The sequence below is a fragment of the Castor canadensis genome, chromosome 1 (genome assembly GCF_047511655.1).
Source record: "Castor canadensis chromosome 1, mCasCan1.hap1v2, whole genome shotgun sequence".
NCBI lineage: Eukaryota > Metazoa > Chordata > Mammalia > Rodentia > Castoridae > Castor > Castor canadensis.
The window spans coordinates 88,131,385-88,150,633 of NC_133386.1; the positions used below are offsets into that span (position 1 = coordinate 88,131,385).

The following is a 19,249-nucleotide window of genomic DNA, read 5'->3' on the forward strand; positions in this document are numbered from 1 at the left end:
GGAGAGAGACTGGCCATCTTACCTCACCAGCTCTTCTCTAGCTGCTTGGTTAAGAGTAATCCAAAAGATGAGTGATCCAAAGAGTAAGCGACATTTAACATAAAAGGGGGCCCCTCCTCATGGAATAGAGAGCATTTATCTACTTTTCTTTCTCTACCAAAAGCTATATTCTCTGTACGAGTTAGACCATGACTAAAATGTAGTGGGCACATTATAGACCCATGAATGTGGGCATATATTTTCTCGCTTGATGAATTTTTCTCATGTGCTTTTGGTTAGCTTGTCATGCTTCTAACAAAAATTTGCTTTCCTCTGGGAAGGTCCAGGGATATAGAAATGGGTAAGTATATCCCTGGCCACCATTCTTTGCTCTGTGACACTTGGCACCATATTATAGATACTCCACACATTATAGATAATCACTTTTGGGGAGGATTGGGGTGGGAATGGAGAGGAAAGCTATGCATTTGTGAGATCTACAGGAGTGAATTTTCAAGGATTTATATTTTTGCTCCCTGGGGGAGATACCACTTCCCAGAAGGTTGTCTGCATTATTAGAAACACTTTATTTTCATTTTGGTAGCCTACTGTTAAATGTTGCTATCAGTGTTTATTATTTTACTTTCTTTTGGCAGCATTAAGATAGCCCTCTTAAAATCATTTATTAAATCCATAAAACAAATCCAGGGGATAACTAGTAAAACACAGACTCATTTTATTATAAATCTATGGTTATAGTACTTATATCTTACTGAGAATTAAGATTTTGCAATAAACATATTTGATAATGGGACATTTGGAAGAGATGTGGAGGAATGGATTTTTTTTAAGTAACATGTTAAAAATGGACTGAACTGGATTACATTGATGTCACTCTAGGTATAAACACCACAGTTGGTATGAGGAAATATTCAATAGAGTTATTATAGGTAGACAGTCATGTGGTGGGAAACAGGAATTAGTTATGTCATATAGTACAACCCCTTGCCAATACAATATCTTCCTTTAAAAATACCTTTGTGTAGTAACAAGAAAAGTAAGATTTTTTCCCCCATGGTATATATAACTAAACCTCAGTTCCTCTTTTTTTTGAAAAGCAATTCAGAAGTTACAGGCAACAAAACAATCTAGTGTTTATGCAGTAATTGCTTATATAAAGCTAGTGTGCCTAAAAACTGCCTGAAGAGGGTGCATGTGCGTCTTGACAATGTAGTGCAGAGCACCTGTACACGTATCATCATGCTTACATATTACATTCATGCATTTAGAGAGACCTGTGTCTCCTTGCAGAACCGAATATCTTTAAATGTACATTCTAACATAGGAAGAGCTTCCTTACTGATTTATTGTTCAACCCCCAAAACAACAAGTTGCATTTGTTGCAAATGATTTTTGAATAATATTTTAAGGATGGCTAGAAGCAAACCCAGTTTACTATCATCTTGACTGTTATCCAAGAATAGTAAAAATACATTTTACTGGCTGTTTTAGGTTTTGATTAAAAGTGTCCTTTTTTTTTTTTTTTATTTTTGCAGGGTTTACCAGTTGTCAAGTACATGACTCTAATGTACTTGAAACCTGGTGTATACTGGTCCTCAGTGTTTATCATATCCCTGTAGTCTGATGTCCAGGGAATATACCTGCCTCTGTTTTCAGAATAAAATCATCTCTCTTGAAATAGCTTAAATGATAATTTGTATGTTTTCAGTTTTTAATTTCCTTCCCAATCTTGATGGTTAAATTCTTCAAATTCTATACCAGTAATTCAGAATTTCTTTTCTTCGCTACCTGAAAGAGAAATAGTTTTAAGAATTTAAGAAAAAAAACACATAAGGTAAAAACAATGGTTCATTCCAATATTATCCCCATTGGTGGATGAGATGATGTCTTCTTTGAAAGATTGGAAGTTTCCTCCAAATATTCTTGGCTTTATAGCCTACTAGGAATGTAGCCCATCTTTTCTTAAATCTACTTTTATTTTCAGACTGACAAGTCATCTTGGAATAGAGATGGCAAATAGTCTGTATGTGAAATTATAACACTCCTCCTCATGGAATGTAAATGTGTTCTTGGAACACAGAAACACATGTAGCCTTGGACAGTCAGCATCAGTATTTAATGTTTGTCATTATTGCCTTGAAGTAAGATATAGTTAGTTCTTTTTTTCCTACTATGAAAAATCAGTTTATTTCCTACAGTGAAAAATCAGTTTCTTTTATTCACTTCATTTGAAATGTGGCCTTTAACTCTAACTGATATGTCAAGGTTTTATTGGTATTTGCCTTATTCTGGATATTTTGCCAATGTCAGATCCTTGGGTCTATCATCATTTTATGGTCCTTGTTTAAACTTTTTATGCTTCAGCATTTTTCTTGGTTCCAAGAAATTAAAATGGCACACCTTATTCCCAGTGTGCAGTTCAATTCAAAAGTTATAACGTGATATGATTGATTGTATACTGACTATGCTAACGTTTTCAAGTGCAAGCTTTGAGGCATTTGTTTTCATCTAGCACATAGGTCTCAGACAGAATGGATGCTGGCTGACTATAACCTATTATTACCATCAAAGACTTGGTGTAATTTTTGAAAATAGGTAATTTTAGGGTACAAATATTCAATGTTTCTCTCCATAGTTATTTTTTAAAAAAACCCTAAAGCTCTCTGTAGGATAGATATGTAATCTGGCTATAGATGAGTTATTTTTCTTTGTAAAATAAAATTATCTTTGTAAAATCATATAATTAAGTGGGTATTTTATGGAAGAGGTATCTATCTGGGACGCTGGAGAAAACAATTTATCCAAGGAAGAACTTTTAGAAATTTTTGGAAGTTGCTTATTGTTCACAAATTATGTTTCTTGTACATATCTTGACTTTAGCTGATTGTTTGAAATCAAAAGAAATTTTAAAATAGTCTGTATGAAATTATCCTGTGCCAGAAATATTAATTGTTATTGTGAAATTTCACTTAATGTATGAAATTATCCTGTGCCAGAAATATTAATTATTATTGTGAAATTTCACTTAATGTATGAAATTATCCTGTGCCAGAAATATTAATTATTATTGTGAAATTTCACTTAATTAAAACACATTTAATTACCCACATGTGTAAGAAAAGGTTGGGAATATTATAAAATATTTGGATGGTTTATTTTGTTATTTTAGCTACATTTACTTATCCCTATGTAAAATAAGTCAGGTACAGAAATGTTTTAAATTCTTTCAAAATTCAAATTTCAATAATTCAACATGTAAAAGAAAGAATGATTTCACCTTACTATCTTGCTGATGTGGGAACTCGTTAACATTAGTTTCATGTGCTTGGTTCTTAGAGTGTTCCAGCAACCTACAAAACAAAGCAACAGCATGATATTTGTTTTCTGGGCTCAGCAGCAGCAACAGCAGCTGTAGCTTTCTCACATCTTAGTTTTAAGATTATGACAAATGAAAGTGCCTAGCATGATTTTGTAGGTATCCTCCCAGAGAGGTGGAGGGAGATGTGTTCTGAGTCCCCGGTTTTGTCTCTCTGTGTGCATATAGGCAGTGGTCTCAGAAGGACAGAAAGAAACTCCTGGAATGGATGAAAGGATAAATTCATCTTGCAGTGGAGTTACCTTTTTTTTTTTTTTTGTGGTGGTGAGGATTGAACTCAGGGCCTACACTTTAAGCCACTCCCCCAGTCCTTTTTTGTGTTTTTTTCAAGATTGGGTCTGTGAATTATTTGCCCAGGCTGGTTTTGAACCTTAGTCCTCCTGATCTTTGCCTCCTGAGTTGCTAGGATTACAGCCGTTAGCCACTGGCTATCTTTCAAATCAAACTCTTGAGTGTGGTTGCTGAAAAGCAAATCTGTAAACTTTAAAAATGCTCCTCCATGTCTTAGTGTATGTTTTACTGTCTTATAGCGAATCTACTCATTGTTGTACTTTCACATTTTTTATTCGCATTTTCATTTCCAGGAAACGTTGGGACCCATATTTCAAATTCCATAAGGAATCCTTTTAGGGTTTTAATTGTGATTAACTTGGAAAAAATTTACAGAATATCTTCCTCTTCGCTTCTCTGAGTGGATACTCTGTGCCTGATGATCTTTGTAAAAGTAAAACAGTCATTTCATATGCCCCTTGCAGAAACCCAGTGGGTGGGCTTTACTTGTCTCTTTGTCTTTTCTTTTTCTCTTTTTACTCTCTAGGCAGTACTGGGGTCTGAAATCAGGGCTTCTTACTTGCTGGGCAAGTGATCTACCACTTGCACCACAGCCCCAGCGCTGATTGCTTTAGTTATTTTTCAGATAGGGTCTCACTTTCGCCTGGGCTGGCTTCTGACTGTGGCCACTCTTTCGTTACCTCCAGCATAGCTGGGATTATAATTGTTCACCACCATTTTGTCTCATTATCTAATAAGGACATTGCAGTTTAGAGAAGTTAAGCAATTTTGTCCAAGGTCCCCTGAATAGTAAATTACTAAGTTAAATTTTAAGCATAGACTGACTCCAGAACATTGCTTCTTAGTTACTATCTGATACTTGTTATTAAAGTAGTGTTTTTAAGAAATGGTGTATTTTATCAAGAAAGAGGTGGAATATCATTGTTTTCTTATGGCTCAAGTTTTGGAAATAGCCAAGAGTCACCCTGATGAGAAATTAAGGACTGTGGCCACCAGAATGAACAGTAGGAAAGCAAAAACAAAGAACCCAGGATGATCTGACAGTGAATTGGATCTGAGGAAATGTTCAGGTGTTAACTGGAGGCCATGACTGGGAAAGGCTGGCAGGATTCCCCAGAGTGGCTCAAGGATAGTTTCATGCAGAAGCCTTCTGAGAGCTAACTTTACAGATTTGTCTGGGTGTCACAGAGGTTGAGAAGAATTAGACACCTTTGTGTTCCTACTTGTTCCCTAAGTTCACCTGTACACAGAGAGCCAATTACATCTTACTTTCTTCCCCCTTTCCACCAAAGTGCTTCTCTTACTCCTTTCTTTCCAGGAATGAAGGACTGGTTAAACACGTCATAGCACCTAAGACTTCTAGAGAAGGGACTACTACAACCATCAAAAATAAGGCCACTGAAAATATTTAGTGACAGGAGGAAATGTTCTAGATTAAAATGCTGACTATAAAACAGGAACTCAGTCTGATTACCATTTTGTTAGAAAATTGTTACAAACAAATTCTGTATAAATATGGATACCAAATGATAATAGCAGTTAACGTGACATGTCACACAGGATACTTCTAAGAATTTTCCAGCATTGTTATGATGAAAGCTTTCATGCTTGCAAACAGAGAAAAACCCCACATTTTACCCAGGCACACCAATTAGGTAATAAACCAAGTGTTCTGATACAGGCTCTTTCATCCTGTCCCATTGGACTTACAGAAGTTCTGCCAAAAAGCCCAGAGCCAGGCTCAAGTGTGGTCGTGCAGAACAGCATGTGTGTTCCTGGGTCCCACCCAGACCTGCTAAGTCAGAAGCAGAGCAAGGCCCAGCAATGTGAGTTTTAACAAGCCCTCTTCTGGGTAGTTCTGGTGCTCACTGAAGTTTGGGAACCATAGGTTTAAAGGACCATATGAATTTTTTAACCAACAAAATAGTTTGATTTTTTTTTTTTTTTTTTTGTAATTGACAACATGCACAATACAGCAATTGTATCATTGCAATTTGGTTTCTTAAGTGTCACTTAACAATGCATTAAAAATATATTTACATTTTAGAAATGGGACACATTAAAGAAGTCCTCTGCTCATATAATAATTTGTCGATATATTTTCCTACTTTGTTTTATACCTAAATAATTTGTTCTACAAAATCATAAGTGAAACTATCAACTCTGGCCTAGAGAACTATATGAAATTATCCTGATGATAGATTTCTCAGATGTGTAAGTAATGAATTCTTGAGTCTGGGATGCTAGTGTCCTTGACGTACCTGCACGGAGCTCCCTTTCCTTGGATGGCCTCACATGCCTCTCCAGGCGCACAGAGGCCTTCGTCCATGTGGGTCACGCCCTGCCGGCTCTCATATTCTGGTCTGCAGCGACACTCTGCTTCCTTGGTCCACTCATGCTTTATGCACTGGGCAAACTCACCACAGGCCAGGAATTTGCAGGGATCTGCCTGATCAGCTGTAAGAGATGGGACAGATTTTGATGAATGATGGTTTTCTAAACAGTGGAATGGACAGAAGTGAAAGGTAAGAGACAAAATGTCTTTGCTGTCACTCCATTTTGGAGTGGTTGTACAGTGGTGATAACAGATGGGTGAAAAGAGAATGAACTTTGTATATTTGATAAATGAATTGACAGACATAAGTGATAATACACCTCACTGAAGCAATAATTATGTGTGGAGTTTAGAGTGCTTCAGAATCATCTACAGGCCTTGTTAAAACAGATTCCTCTGGAAGGTGGACTCAACAGCATCTCAGAATATTTCACTCTGAAGGAACAGTGGCCCCTGTGATCCCTCCCTTGTCTCTACAGAGTGGACACAGAGCAGAGAAGCAAATGTCCAGAGTCCCCAAGTGCTGGAATCAGGGCAGGTCATCAGTCATCCTGTCTGCACCAGAAGGGTTTCCTGTTTGATCCCATCAGCCATTTGTCCTTTTAATAGGCATTATTATGAGTGAGGAATGGCAATAATGTATTAAACTTGCAATCATGTATAAAACTGTTCTTCTAACAAGCCTAGGGGAGGTAAGTAATGTAGACAGATAATCCTACACAAGACGTCCAATGCCTCATCTCGTGAAAGAGGTCTTCACATGAAGGTAAGTTTGAAGAATAGATGGTACTGGAGGAGATTGCTCTGGGCTGCACATTTAAAGTGGACTGCTTTTGTGTGGGGGCATGTTTCCTATTTGTGAGAAAAGAACAGAAATCTGAGAAAAAACAGGAAGGAGCAGAGACTTACGAATGAGAAGGAATGAATGAAGACTGGAAAGATAAGGCCAATTCCTCAATGCCATGCTACAGAATTTGGACTTTTCCTACCCTTCCCCACTGACACCTCTAATACTCCCCAGGAATTTGGGGTTTATGGTCAGGTGGGAGCCACAGATGATTTTTGAACAAGGGAGAAGTATGGTTAGAATTGTGCTTTAGGAGGTATAGAAATAGAACTTAAGAGTTTTTAGAATTAGAATGACTTCAGAAATCATTTGGTCCAATATTTCCCAAGTGGGAACATTGCAGAACTCTAATCCAGCAGGATTTGATATATTTTATACTAAAAAGGGGTTTGATGACTAACTAAGTTTTTAAAAATGCTGTGTGACTGTTGGCGAGAATGTAAATTAGTACAGCCATTATGGAAAACAGTGTGGAGATTCCTCAAAATAGTAAAAATAGAACTACCAGATGATCCAGAAATTCTAGTGCTGGGTATATATCCAAAGGAAAAGAAATCAGTATATTGAAGAGATATCTGTACTCCCATGTTCATTGCAGCATTATTCACAACAGCCAAGGTATATTATCCACCTAAATGTCCATTGGTGGATGAACAGATAAAGAAATTGTGGTACATATATACACAGTGGAATACTATTCAACCATAAAAAGTGTTCAGATCCTTTCATTTGCAAAAACATGGATGTGCCTGGAGGACATTATGTTAAGTAAAATAATCCAGGAACAGAAAGGCAAATATTGCTGATCTCACTCATGTGGAATCTAAAAATGTTAATCTCATTAATGTTGAGAGTAGATTAGTGGTAACCAGGTGCTGGGGAGAGTTGGCAGGAGGGAGGGACTTGGAGAGGTTGGTCAACAGGTACAAAGTCACAGATAAATAGGAAGAGTAAGTTCTCTGTCTCCTATTGTGCAATAAATTAACAACAATGCATTGTGTATTTCAAAATAGCTGAAGAGAGGATTCTGAATCACAAAGGAAAAAGCAGTGATAAGACAATGGATATGTTTATTGTCCTGATTTGATTATTGCACAATGTGTACAAGTATTGAAAAATCATATTGTATCCCCAATATGTACAAATATGTACAATTGCTTATCAGTCAATAATAAAAATAAGGTTGCTGTGGTATGTGTCTGTAGTCAGAGCATTCGTGTCATTCCATTTCAGAACTTGTCCCTGAAGTCTTAAGAGGGTTCACTTGAGGTTAGCCTGGGCAACATTTGAGATACCACCTTTTTTTTTTTTTAGTTTTAGTTTATTTTTATTATATTATTGTTGTACTTGGGGTACATTGTGACATTTACAAAAGTGCTTACAATATATCTTAGTTAAATTCACCCCCTCCATCATCTCCTGTTTCCCTCCTCTCCCCGTTAGAATAGTTTCAATAGATCTCATTTTTCCATTCACGAGTACGTAATATTTCCACCATATTCACCCTCCTTTACCCCTTTTTTATATCCTCCTCTCTCCTACTGTTACCAACCCCCCAAACAAGACCTGTCCTTTGTTTTTGAAAAAAAAAAATTAGATATCTATATAGGGAGTTTCATTATGACATTTCCATGTATGTATGTATTATATCTAAAATTGACTCATTACCCCCATTTTCCTCCTTAGTTCCCTCCTTGTGGTGATTTCAACAGGTTTAAATAGTCTGTACTCATTCTTGTATAGAAAGTATATCAGCCATATCCACCTTCTTAATATCCTTCTTTTACCCCCTCTCTCCTGTTTGTGATCTCCCCTTAGCATGACCTGATTTTCATTATAGTCCTTCATTGTTTAGGTCTGAGAAGACACCATCTTCAAAAAAATAATAAAGTAAAAATAAGGCAAGGAAGAAAAATATATTTTATGAAATAAATATAACAAGTCTTCTTTACCTTGCTCTTTCACTCTCCAACCTCACCCCTTCTCTTTTTACTTTCAAACCTTCTAGGGTCACTAATAAGGTCATGTCTTATGAATCTGCAAGCAGAGAATGTAGTCAGGTGCTTTGCTGGATTTTCAGACCAGGGAAACTCTGTGGGTGGCATGAACCACCCATGCTGTGCTCCCTGTTCCCATTGAACGCCTCCTGGTAGCAAAGATAAAACAGGCAAGAACAGGTTTTGAAAACGTTTTTGGGTCTTCCAGCAAGGTAGACTGCTACAAGTCTTGGTGTGAAGTTGTGTTTCTCTGCAGCCTTCAGGTCCCCTATGGACAACCAGACCTGTCTACGTGAATGTTTTTCCCTGCTTCATGATTCCTAAAACTGCTCATGTTACAGAATCCATGTAACGATTTAGGAAATAAATTCAGATTTACACTGATAGCCAGATGATTTCAGGACCAGTGTCCTGTTTAGTAAATAACTGTCAGCAACTTTACACTCAGGGCTGTATTCTAGAAAACAGAGGCCAAGAGAGAATAGTCAAAAGCTGCATATTTTTTTTTCTCTCTCTGCAATGGAGAGAGAGAGACTGGTAAAGCTGATTCTTCCCCTCTGAAGAGCAAGAGCAAATGTGTGATAACCAAAAGAATTTCCCTGTGAAAATAAATGTTTCCATTTTACCATAATTTCCTGTTAGCCAGCATCCCTGAAGTCTGTAAAGTTCTACAGCACACACAGAGAGAGGCAATGTTGGAGCAATGAGTTTATCCAAATCTGGGGGTCCTGCCTAAGGGATATTTGAAGAATGAATGCAGCCAGTTTACAAACTGCTTGATTTTCCCATGTTATTTATTCAGCATCAGTCAGTAGAGAGGACACTTCAAGTCACCAAGCTTATGTTTTGTTTGCTGTGTATACATTCCTCGATACTAAGACAACAGCTGTCCACTTGACAAATATCAACTTGGCCTTTCAAACCTTTCGGCAATGAGGATTTCAGATTTTTATTTTATCCATATATAAAACTTTGCATTTTAGATAGAATTTTAGAGCTACAAGTTATTTTAGAGACCTTCTAGAGTCATTTGCTCACTTTGCTCAATGAGGAATGTTGCCAATATCATGCCTGTCTGTGCTCAAGTCCTCTGATGGTGCCTCAATCTTACACTGTGTGGACTGCATGAGAAGAACCAAGGAAGCCATTGGACCACCTACTACTATAGCAAATGAAGGCAACTACAATTAGAGTCAAAGCAGAAGAGACCTTATTTACAACACGAATGTGTGAAGCAACTCATACTGCTTCCACTTGTATTACCTTAAAAATACTTTCCCTAGATATTTTGATAACCCTCCTTACTTCCATGTCATCTTTTAAGGGACACCTGCAATCCTGGGCTTTAGACAAAGACTGACAATTGGATTGATTCTGGGGAAGAAGAGCCATAGATGAGACAGAAGAGAAAGATTGGCTCTATGAAGAGTGAACGCTTCCTTATGTTATCATTTTCTTTCTTTGTCATAGGCCATAGATATTTCTCTTTAAAATGATGGAGTCATTTGTGATAGTCATTGTGATACACTGTTTGTTTTCCTTAATAATCCCTGGACATTTGTCCAAAACAAGTTAGACTTCTATTCTTTGCTCTTAATTTGGTCAATAATAATAATTCATACATTATGTGGCAATAACCTAAAATTCATTGTCTGAACATGGTTCTATCGTTTGCAAAGAGGGAGGACAAGGAGACTTGAGATTAACTTCCTAGTCTTCCAAGTAGACTAGGAAGGAAAAACTTGCATGCCATTTTCTATGAAAATATTTTCAAGTCATAATCAAATTATGTGTTCAGCCAAGGGAGTGAGGTCATTATGATTGGTTTATAGACTGATTGATCTATAATTGTCTTAGTTTCTTGGATTTGCTTAGATCCCCTTTAAATAGGTTACTTTTATATTGGCACTATAGAGGAGTTTCTCCAAGAGCCTGAATCACACTCATGGTTGGGAGCATCATTTCAACTTACTGTAATTGTTTGATGCAAAATGAACTAATTCTCTATCTTTAGCTGGTCGTGGACAGTTCTTCTGCAAAACACATATGGCAATCTGTCCACAGAGGCAGCCCAGGGTCCTTAGCGTTAGTGAGTTTAGTGTGTCAATCTGCTGGAACACAGCTGGCGGGAAAGGTCCAGTTCCAACTGAGCCCCAGAACCTGGCCTAGTGCTTAGCATCCCATGTGGATTCTAGTCATAGAGCATGTGTCATTCCATTCCATAACTTGTCCCTGAAATGTCACCAGGGATCGTCACCCTGAACCTGTAAGTACCCTCAGAGTGGAAATGGCAATAGTTCATATAAACAGGAAGCTGACATTTGTCAAGAACCATGTGTTTGGCACTGTACCAAACACATTTAACATGCGTCTTAATATTTGCAACCATCTTTTAAATATATATATAGATAGATAAATTAATATTTCTGACATCATTTTCATAGGTGAGAAAATTGAAACCTATTTTAGCTAGTAAATATGATGTAACATCCATTGATGTGTTTTTTACATCACTCTAGTGGTTTTAAATATGGGGTTTCCAGGAGACACCTCAGGGCCCATAGGGGTCTAACAGAGGATGAGGGAGAGAGGGTGGGAGGACCCCTGCACAACAGTGCCTCCACTCTCATTGGTTGAGATATCAAACTGTCCTTTCATTAAAGCAAAGAACGCTTTCCTTTGATTAAAGGTCCTCCCAAGTAAATAAGAGCTCACAACCGCGGTCTGCCCCCACTCTTTCACCAGGCAGAATGTTTCTTGTACAAAGTGCAGTCTGACACTACAGTGGTTCCAGATTTTTCCTCCTGTTCATCTGTGACAGCAATGAACATGTGTTGAAATAAGCAAGCTGCTATGTAAGACTTGGAAATATTTTTACCATTCTGAGATTTCTCCTGTAAGCACATTTTTACATATCAATTTCTTCCCTGGATTTGCTTATATAATGTCATTTATATGCATTTCAAAGGTGTAGGAAAGCATTCCCAACGAGCCGACAGAGGAATGTTTTTCAGCTCTCCATCTCATCGTAAAAAACGCACTTAAACGAACACTCAGACCTGCAGTCGGGGCCTTTTGGCCATTTTACAGCTAAGGCTTAATAAAAGACTTTGTTCTTTTTAATCAACGAGTGTGTAAGTTCCCGGGGATCAAAGGTCCCGGACGCTCCACGACTGTCTCTTTTTCAAACCCGTTTCTGGTCCCAAGGGCACACATACTTGACAGGCGCGAAGGGGGCCCTCCTGGTGTGTCAGGCCCTGGAGGGTCTCGGACTCCCCTGGCCCCTGTCCTGGTGGCTGCGTACAGTTTGCCTTTCTCTCCCTAGACGTTATCATTTCATCATCACCTTCCCTTGCGCTCACCTAACTTACAAGTGGGACAGAAAAGAAAGCATCTTCTTTTTGGGGGTCTTGTCCAAGACAAGATTTCAGTTTAGATGAAATTAGGTTTGAAACACAGGACCTTTGATGTCTCTTGCAGTTGTTTTCGCCAATGCGAGGCAACGCAGCGTTCGCTAGGTGGAGCTCAATAATAAAAGAAGCGGGACCTGATTCGAGTCACGTAACTGCACTGACTTTTGTCTGCTAAAATCCAGGGCGCGGTGCGCGGTCGCGAAGGGCGGGAAGCATGGCCGGGAGCCCCGGGAGCCCCAGGCTCGGGGATTACGGCGGGGCGGTGGTGCCAACGCCTGGGCATCTTTGCCCATCTTGGAAGCGCAGCGCTCGGGCTCCGAGTCCACAAGCTGGAGGACCCCGGCCCGCACCGCCGTGCCCCCGGCCCAGCGCCCCCGGGCTTCAGGCTCTGCAAAACACCAGGCGTCAGTGGTTTCCGCTGACCGCACGGCCCGGCCGGGCCTCCTTTCCCCATCTGACGCACGACTGTGGCCTTGGCTTTGTTATGCCATCGTTCCTTGCCTAGAGCATCAGAAAACGGCAAAGTCACACATCCCAATCAATCTGCAGGACGTGCAGCCTTAGTGCCCACCCTACTTTGAGGGATTCACGAAAATATTTTAAATCAGAAGAAAAAAAATTAATATAATCCAGACTGGTTTTATTCATGCAGTTTTAAGAGATTGTTTTAAATATTTCTTATTAATTCATATTAGTATTCTTTTTTCTCTCCTTTTATTTTATCGTTTTTACATTCACTTACATGTGGATACATTGTGCCAACAAACACCTCCTCCCCCGCTTCCAGGCAGAGCCTGTGCTGCCCTCTTCTCTGATTTTGTTAAAGAGAAAACATAAGAGATAATACGAAAGACAGCATTTTTGCTAGTTTGAGATAAGGATAGCTATACAGAGAGATTCCTTGTGTTGTTTCCATGCACATGTGTATTACAACCCACATTGGTTCATCTCTACCAGACCTCTTCACTACTTCCTGGACCCCTTCCCATAGTGGCTTCGGCCAATTTTTGATTCCTTTATATAGTATTCTTATTAATATTAATGAAGGCAAAAGTGCCTAGAGCCGACGAAATCACGATGTGGCCCCAGTTGTCTGCATGTTCCCTTCTTCACTCATAAATACACTTTTACATAATACTTGTGGCTCAGCCATTAGTCATTTGAATATATCTACCCTAACACCCACAAATGGGGCTTATTTCCCCAAGTCCTGAGGGCACCTTGGGCCTGGTTCCCATAATTGTCTGTGACCTTGGGAATGTACATGTTTGGATCTCACTTTCTCTTCTATAAAACGAAATATTTAAACCAGGTGATCATTAATGTCCCTCCAAGTCAAATGCAAATCGCCCTTTCTGGGTGTTCTACTGGGGTAAAGGCAAGAGACCCACAGCACATGATACTCCAGAACTGTTGACACCACTCAGTGATTAAAAGAAAATTTAAAGAGTTACATTTAAGTTACTGTTTCATTGCTTTGATATTTTATTATTGGCCAGAAGTATTTTGCTTATGGCCTACTGCTGAAAAGTAGGATTAGTGTGAGTATAATTATTCAATGATACATTGAGTGATTGGAGCTTAATACTTGTTTGTGGAATGAGGTCATTAATGGGAGTCCTTCCTGGTTTAAAGGCACAAGCCATGTGAAGCATTTTGAGTTTCATTTCCAGACTTCACCACTCTCAAAAACCACCACAAACTGTTTATAGGTGGCCCCCACTAATTCTTGCACCAGTGGATTTGCAAATGCCTAAAGGTAGCTCGCTCTGTATGTGAGGTTGAAGAATTTTCTCAGCTCTTAGTCATTAACTAACTGTCTGCCAAACTGAGGTGTTCTGGATGGAATGGTGTTAGGGTGAGGGTCTCAGTGTTCCCAGATCAGCCAGTTGTGGGGAGTGGAGGTTGGGCTGCAGCTGGACTGGGGGCCAGACTTGTGGAAAGGGTTTGCATTAGGGCTTGAAGGAAGACCTACAGGGCATCTTAAGGAAGATCCATCTGGTGGTGGGATGTGGCATGAGGACACAGGTTCAAACTGGAGAGGGGTGAGATGTTTCTGGCAGTGCTGACAGTGTTGGGGTTCCCTACCAGAAGCAAGAGTTCATGGACAATCCTGGGAATTGACAACCCAGGAGACAAGGAGCCAGCACTGGAACACAGGAAACAGGGCCAGGGACATAGGAGGCAAATGGACAGAGAGGCAAGGCAGAATCACCTAGAAGGGGAATAGTGACTTCCCCAGCTAGGCAGGGACACTTCCAGCAGTGCACATAAAGGGGACATTTGGAATTTTGGGACTTTTGTTCCTGAGAAGAAATACTTTTTTTTTTGCACTCCAAATGAGAAAACATTCATTCATAAATTTATAAATGTATAAAAATTTATTAAAAATGCATTAAAATTTTCATTTGGTGTAGACTAACAGAATTCACTTAGGATTAATTAAATGCAAGTGCATTGTCAGTTTTTCTAAGTAGATTAAACAGCCACTGAATACTGAGTTGGAGGGCTTGTATGATTTCTTGTGGTAAAGAGGCCACAGGCCTCAAACCTGGCTTTGGATTCCAGCTACAGCCCATGATAATCATGTGACAAGTAAAAGTTCTAATTGTATAACTAATGTAGTTATGCATTAAGATTTAAAGTAGTGTCCATTGCTGGGTGCCTGTGGCACATGCCTGTAATACTAGCTATTTGTGAAGCTGAGACCAGGAGGATTGTGGTTTGAGTTCAGCCAGAAAAAATACTTTGTGAGAGCCCATCTCCAAAATAACCAGAACAATAGACTGGAGGTGTAGCTCTAGCGGTAGATCACCTGCTTTGCACTTGAAAAGACCTGGGTTCAAACCTCAGCACCACCAAAAAAAAAAAAAAAGTATCCATTAATAGTAGCAATCACAACTAATTTTATTGTCTTTATTGTAATGAGTGACATCTACCCCCTATCAGAACTGGGGACTAAATGGGAGAATGACAAATAATGCACTTTACATAAAAATGAGTTTGTTCCATGTTTTCACTGGAAGCCTCCTGGATTTCTATCATTAATTTCAATGTTTACCATTTATCAGCCTTTGGATCTGCCCATTTTTGAGGAGGCTTCTTAGGAATTCAAGTAGAGAAGAACTTACATGTGGTTTTGCCATTTTTGAAATCTGCATCTTGCCCAGCTATGTGGCATAAAAGCCTCCACGCTTCTGCAGAATTTCCACAGCAGCCTAAGTGAAAGACGACTCCAGTTGCTGAAAATGCAGGCAAAATACTGAACAAGCGTGATTTATTCAGTTTTTCGGCTTATAAATCACAGAAAGTTCTAGCATTGGTTTATACTTTTTCTATCACAGATTCATGTATTCAGGGAGTTCTCTAAAAGAGAATGGCAAACCAATTTTTGTAGTAAGTATGTCACGCCTCCTACAGGTGTCTGCACTGCTGCAGGCATTATTTGGCCTCAGGGATCCTGACCTTCATTTAGAGGATTTCAGGTGGTGATCTGAATGTGGAATCTTCACCAGGAAAACTCACTCTCTCTCTCATTGCACCCAAGGTCTTATGGATAATATCTCCCTCTCCCGGCATTACTGTTTGCAAACCACTTTTTGAACTATGATCTTAGGTGGAAGTAAAAAATGAAAGGAAAGGAAAAGACTTAATCTGACTTTCAGATTTTGCAAACAGAACTAAGGAAATGGTCTGTAAATATAATAAGATTGGGGCAGAGACAGGAAATCCTTCTCCTTGAGTTTATTCATCTTTGGACAGACTTCCTCCTGACAACTCCCTGACTTCCCTTTCCCTAGAGCATTTATTTACTTTAGAAAAATTGTAATTGCAATTTCTTTCTCTGCCCCCTTTGACATGTAAGTTTTTAAAAAGCCTCTTGCCAGGCCAGCATGCTGCCACAAGCCTGTAATAATCCCAGCATTTAGGAGGTGGAGGCAGGAGAACAGGGAGTTCAAGGCCAGGCTTGGCTACACAGCTAGATCCTGTCTTGGCATTGGTCATGCCTATAATCCTAGCTACTCAGGAGGAAGAGATCAGGAGGATGATGGTTCAAAGCCAGCCCCAGATGAATACTTCATGAAACCCATCTCTAAAAAACCCATCACAAAAGAGGGCTGGTGGAATGGCTCAAATGGAAGAGCACCTGTATAGTAAGCATGAGTTCAAACCCCAGTTGCCTCAAAAAAATTTAAAAAATACGATTTTTGGTCTTTTGGGCCAGGCTAACCTCACTCAGAATGATGTTCTCCAATTCCATCCATTTACCAGCGAATGATAACATTTCGTTCTTCTTCATGGCTGCATAAAATTCCATTGTGTATAGATACCACATTTTCTTAATCCATTTGTCAATGCTGGGGCATCTTGGCTGCTTCCATAACTTGCCTATTGTGAATAGTGCCTCAGTAAACATGGGTGTGCAAGTGCCTCTGGAATAACCTGTGTCACAGTCTTTTGGGTATATCCCCAAGAGTGGTATTGCTGGATCAAATGGTAGATCAATGTCCAGCTTTTTAAGTAGCCTCCAAATATTTTTCCAGAGTGGTTGTACTAGTCTACATTCCCACCAATAGTGTAAGAGGGTTCCTTTTTCCCCGCATCCTCGCCAACACCTGTTGTTGGTGGTGTTGCTGATGATGGCTATTTAAACGGGTGAGGTGGAATCTTAGCATGGTTTTAATTTGCATTTCCTTTATTGCTAGAGATGGTGAGCATTTTTTCATGTGTTTTCTGGCCATTTGTGGACATTAGATCAAGGGCAAACACAACAATGGGATTGGACTATGAGCACATGATAAAAGCGAGAGCACACAAGGGAGGGTGAGGATAGGTAAGACACCTAAAAAACTAGCTAGCATTTGTTGCCCTTAACGCAGAGAAACTAAAGCAGATACCTTAAAGCAACTGAGGCCAATAGGAAAAGGGGAACAGGTACTAGAGAAAAGGTTAGATCAAAAAGAATTAACCTAGAAGGTAACACCCACGCACAGGAAATCAATGTGAGTCAATGCCCTGTATAGCTATCCTTATCTCAGCCAGCAAAACCCCTTGTTCCTTCCTATTATTGCTTATACTCTCTCTACAACAAAATTAGAAATAAGGGCAAAATAGTTTCTGCTGGGTATTGAGGGGGAGGGAGGGAGAGGGAGGGAGCAGAGTGGGTGGTAAGGGAGGGGGTGGGGGCAGGGGGGAGAAATGAACCAAGCCTTGTATGCACATATGAATAATAAAAGAAAAAGGAAAAAAAATAAAAAAATAAAAATAAATGCCAAATCAAAATCAAAACTGACTCATCACTTTCACAACCCAGTAATGTCTTTCTCTAGGATCTGGGAGCGATCCCTTTGAAAGGCAATTATCAAGAAAGTTAGTGTCCCTGACTCCCAGTGTCTCAGGGAAGCTGGAGCCTGACTTCAAAGGAGGCTTGTCTCTCAAGTTGTAGGACAGAAGGGACATTTGCCTCCAGCCTCACTGGAGTATGGCTTGTACCCTGGCCATCGCTAGCCCACTTTCCCAGAGGGTTCGAATGACCTCTGAACTGTTCACTTAATGGTCTCCACCCACTGCCCTCTCATGGCTGCTGAAACTGATGACCGCTGTGCCACCTCTCTCCCGTGCAACACCATTCTGTTCATGGTTTCTCTCTCTTTTCTTTCTTTCTTCTTTTCTTTCTTTCTTTCTTTCTTTCTTTCTTTCTTTCTTTCTTTCTTTCTTTCTTTCTTTCTTTCTTTCTTTCTTTCTTTCTCTTTCTTTCTTTCTTTTCTTTTCTTTCTTTCTTCCTTCCTTCCTTTCTTTCTTCTCCTCCTCCTCCTTCTCTCTCTCTTCCTCTCTCCCTCTCTTTCTCCTTCCTTCCTTCGCTCTCTTCCTCTCTTCTTTCCATTTATTTCCTTTCTTTTCTTGATGCCTGAGAGCAAACCCCAGGTCTTGAACTTCCTACTCTTTCTTGACTCCCATTTCACTGACAATCCTATTTACCATGTAGTATCAGAATCTCTCAGAGTTGTAGTCCCACCTTTCTTCTGCTTCTGCATTGCCCTGGATCATCTTTACCTGTTTTCTGGCTTCAGCTGAGGTTTCCCATATGTATGTGCTCAGCCTTGGCCTCTCCACACTTACTTCATAAGCAGAGATCAAGTCATCTAATGCCTATTTCCTTAGAACTGTTCCCCCTCCCTCCCCAATTTTTTCAGTATTTTTAAATATTTAAGGTTATGATCTGGAGGTGTGGCTCAAGTGGTAGAGTGCTTGCTTTACAAGCATGAAGCCCTGAGTTCAAACTCCACTCCAAAAGAAAAAAAAAAAGGAAAGGTTTATTTTAGCTGGGCACCAGTAGCTTTCACCTATAATCCTATCTATTTGGGAGGCTAAGATTGGAAGGCTTGAAGTTAAAGACCAGCACAGCAAATAGTTTCTAGAGACCCCATCTCAAAAATAACCAGAGCAAAATGGACTGGAGATGTGGCTCAAGCAGAAGAGTGCCTGCTTTGCAAATAAGAAGCCTGAGTTCAAACACAGTCCTACCAAAAAAAAAAAAGTTATTAATATTGGCCTTAGTTTTTGCATTTAAAATTTTGAAAAAAATGAATTAATCTGTGAACCACCCTTTGTACCTATGTATATATTTTAAGTATTTCCCCCAAACGCAATTTTTATGAATGATAAACTAAATATTTTTAGAACACTTTAAGGACTGTTTAGTACTTACTTTGAAGACTCTGAGTTTTAAAAAATTTATTAAAACCTTACTTTGAAACTACCCTCATGATGGGGAAAAAAGAAAGAAAGAAAAATAGAATACCAACACAGATGCAAATAGTTTTGGCAGGGTTTTGAGACAACCTGGCTTTCAGTGAACTGGCTTTGCTGGCTTTCCCATTGTTCTAGTGAGTTCCCTTCACTCCCTACTCTGTATCTATCACAGTAGAATAACAGAAATTCCTTGTTTCCAGAAATACCTGCATTTTCCTCTTGGCCTTCTGGAATAGC

At 39.5% G+C, this 19,249-nt stretch overlaps 1 protein-coding gene across 1 annotated transcript in view; it reads right to left on the bottom strand.

Annotated features, from left to right (window-relative positions):
- Positions 1-1,752: 1,752 nt before the first annotated feature.
- The window catches only part of LOC109686457 (interphotoreceptor matrix proteoglycan 1-like), a 107,088-nt gene continuing 89,591 nt past the window's right edge, over positions 1,753-19,249 (bottom strand). The window contains exons 6-8 of the mRNA XM_074068359.1: positions 5,929-6,124; positions 3,278-3,350; positions 1,753-1,788 (exon numbers count right to left, since the gene is read on the bottom strand). Coding sequence (XP_073924460.1) covers positions 1,753-1,788; positions 3,278-3,350; positions 5,929-6,124 — 305 coding nt within the window. The remainder of the gene's footprint in view (positions 1,789-3,277; positions 3,351-5,928; positions 6,125-19,249) is intronic.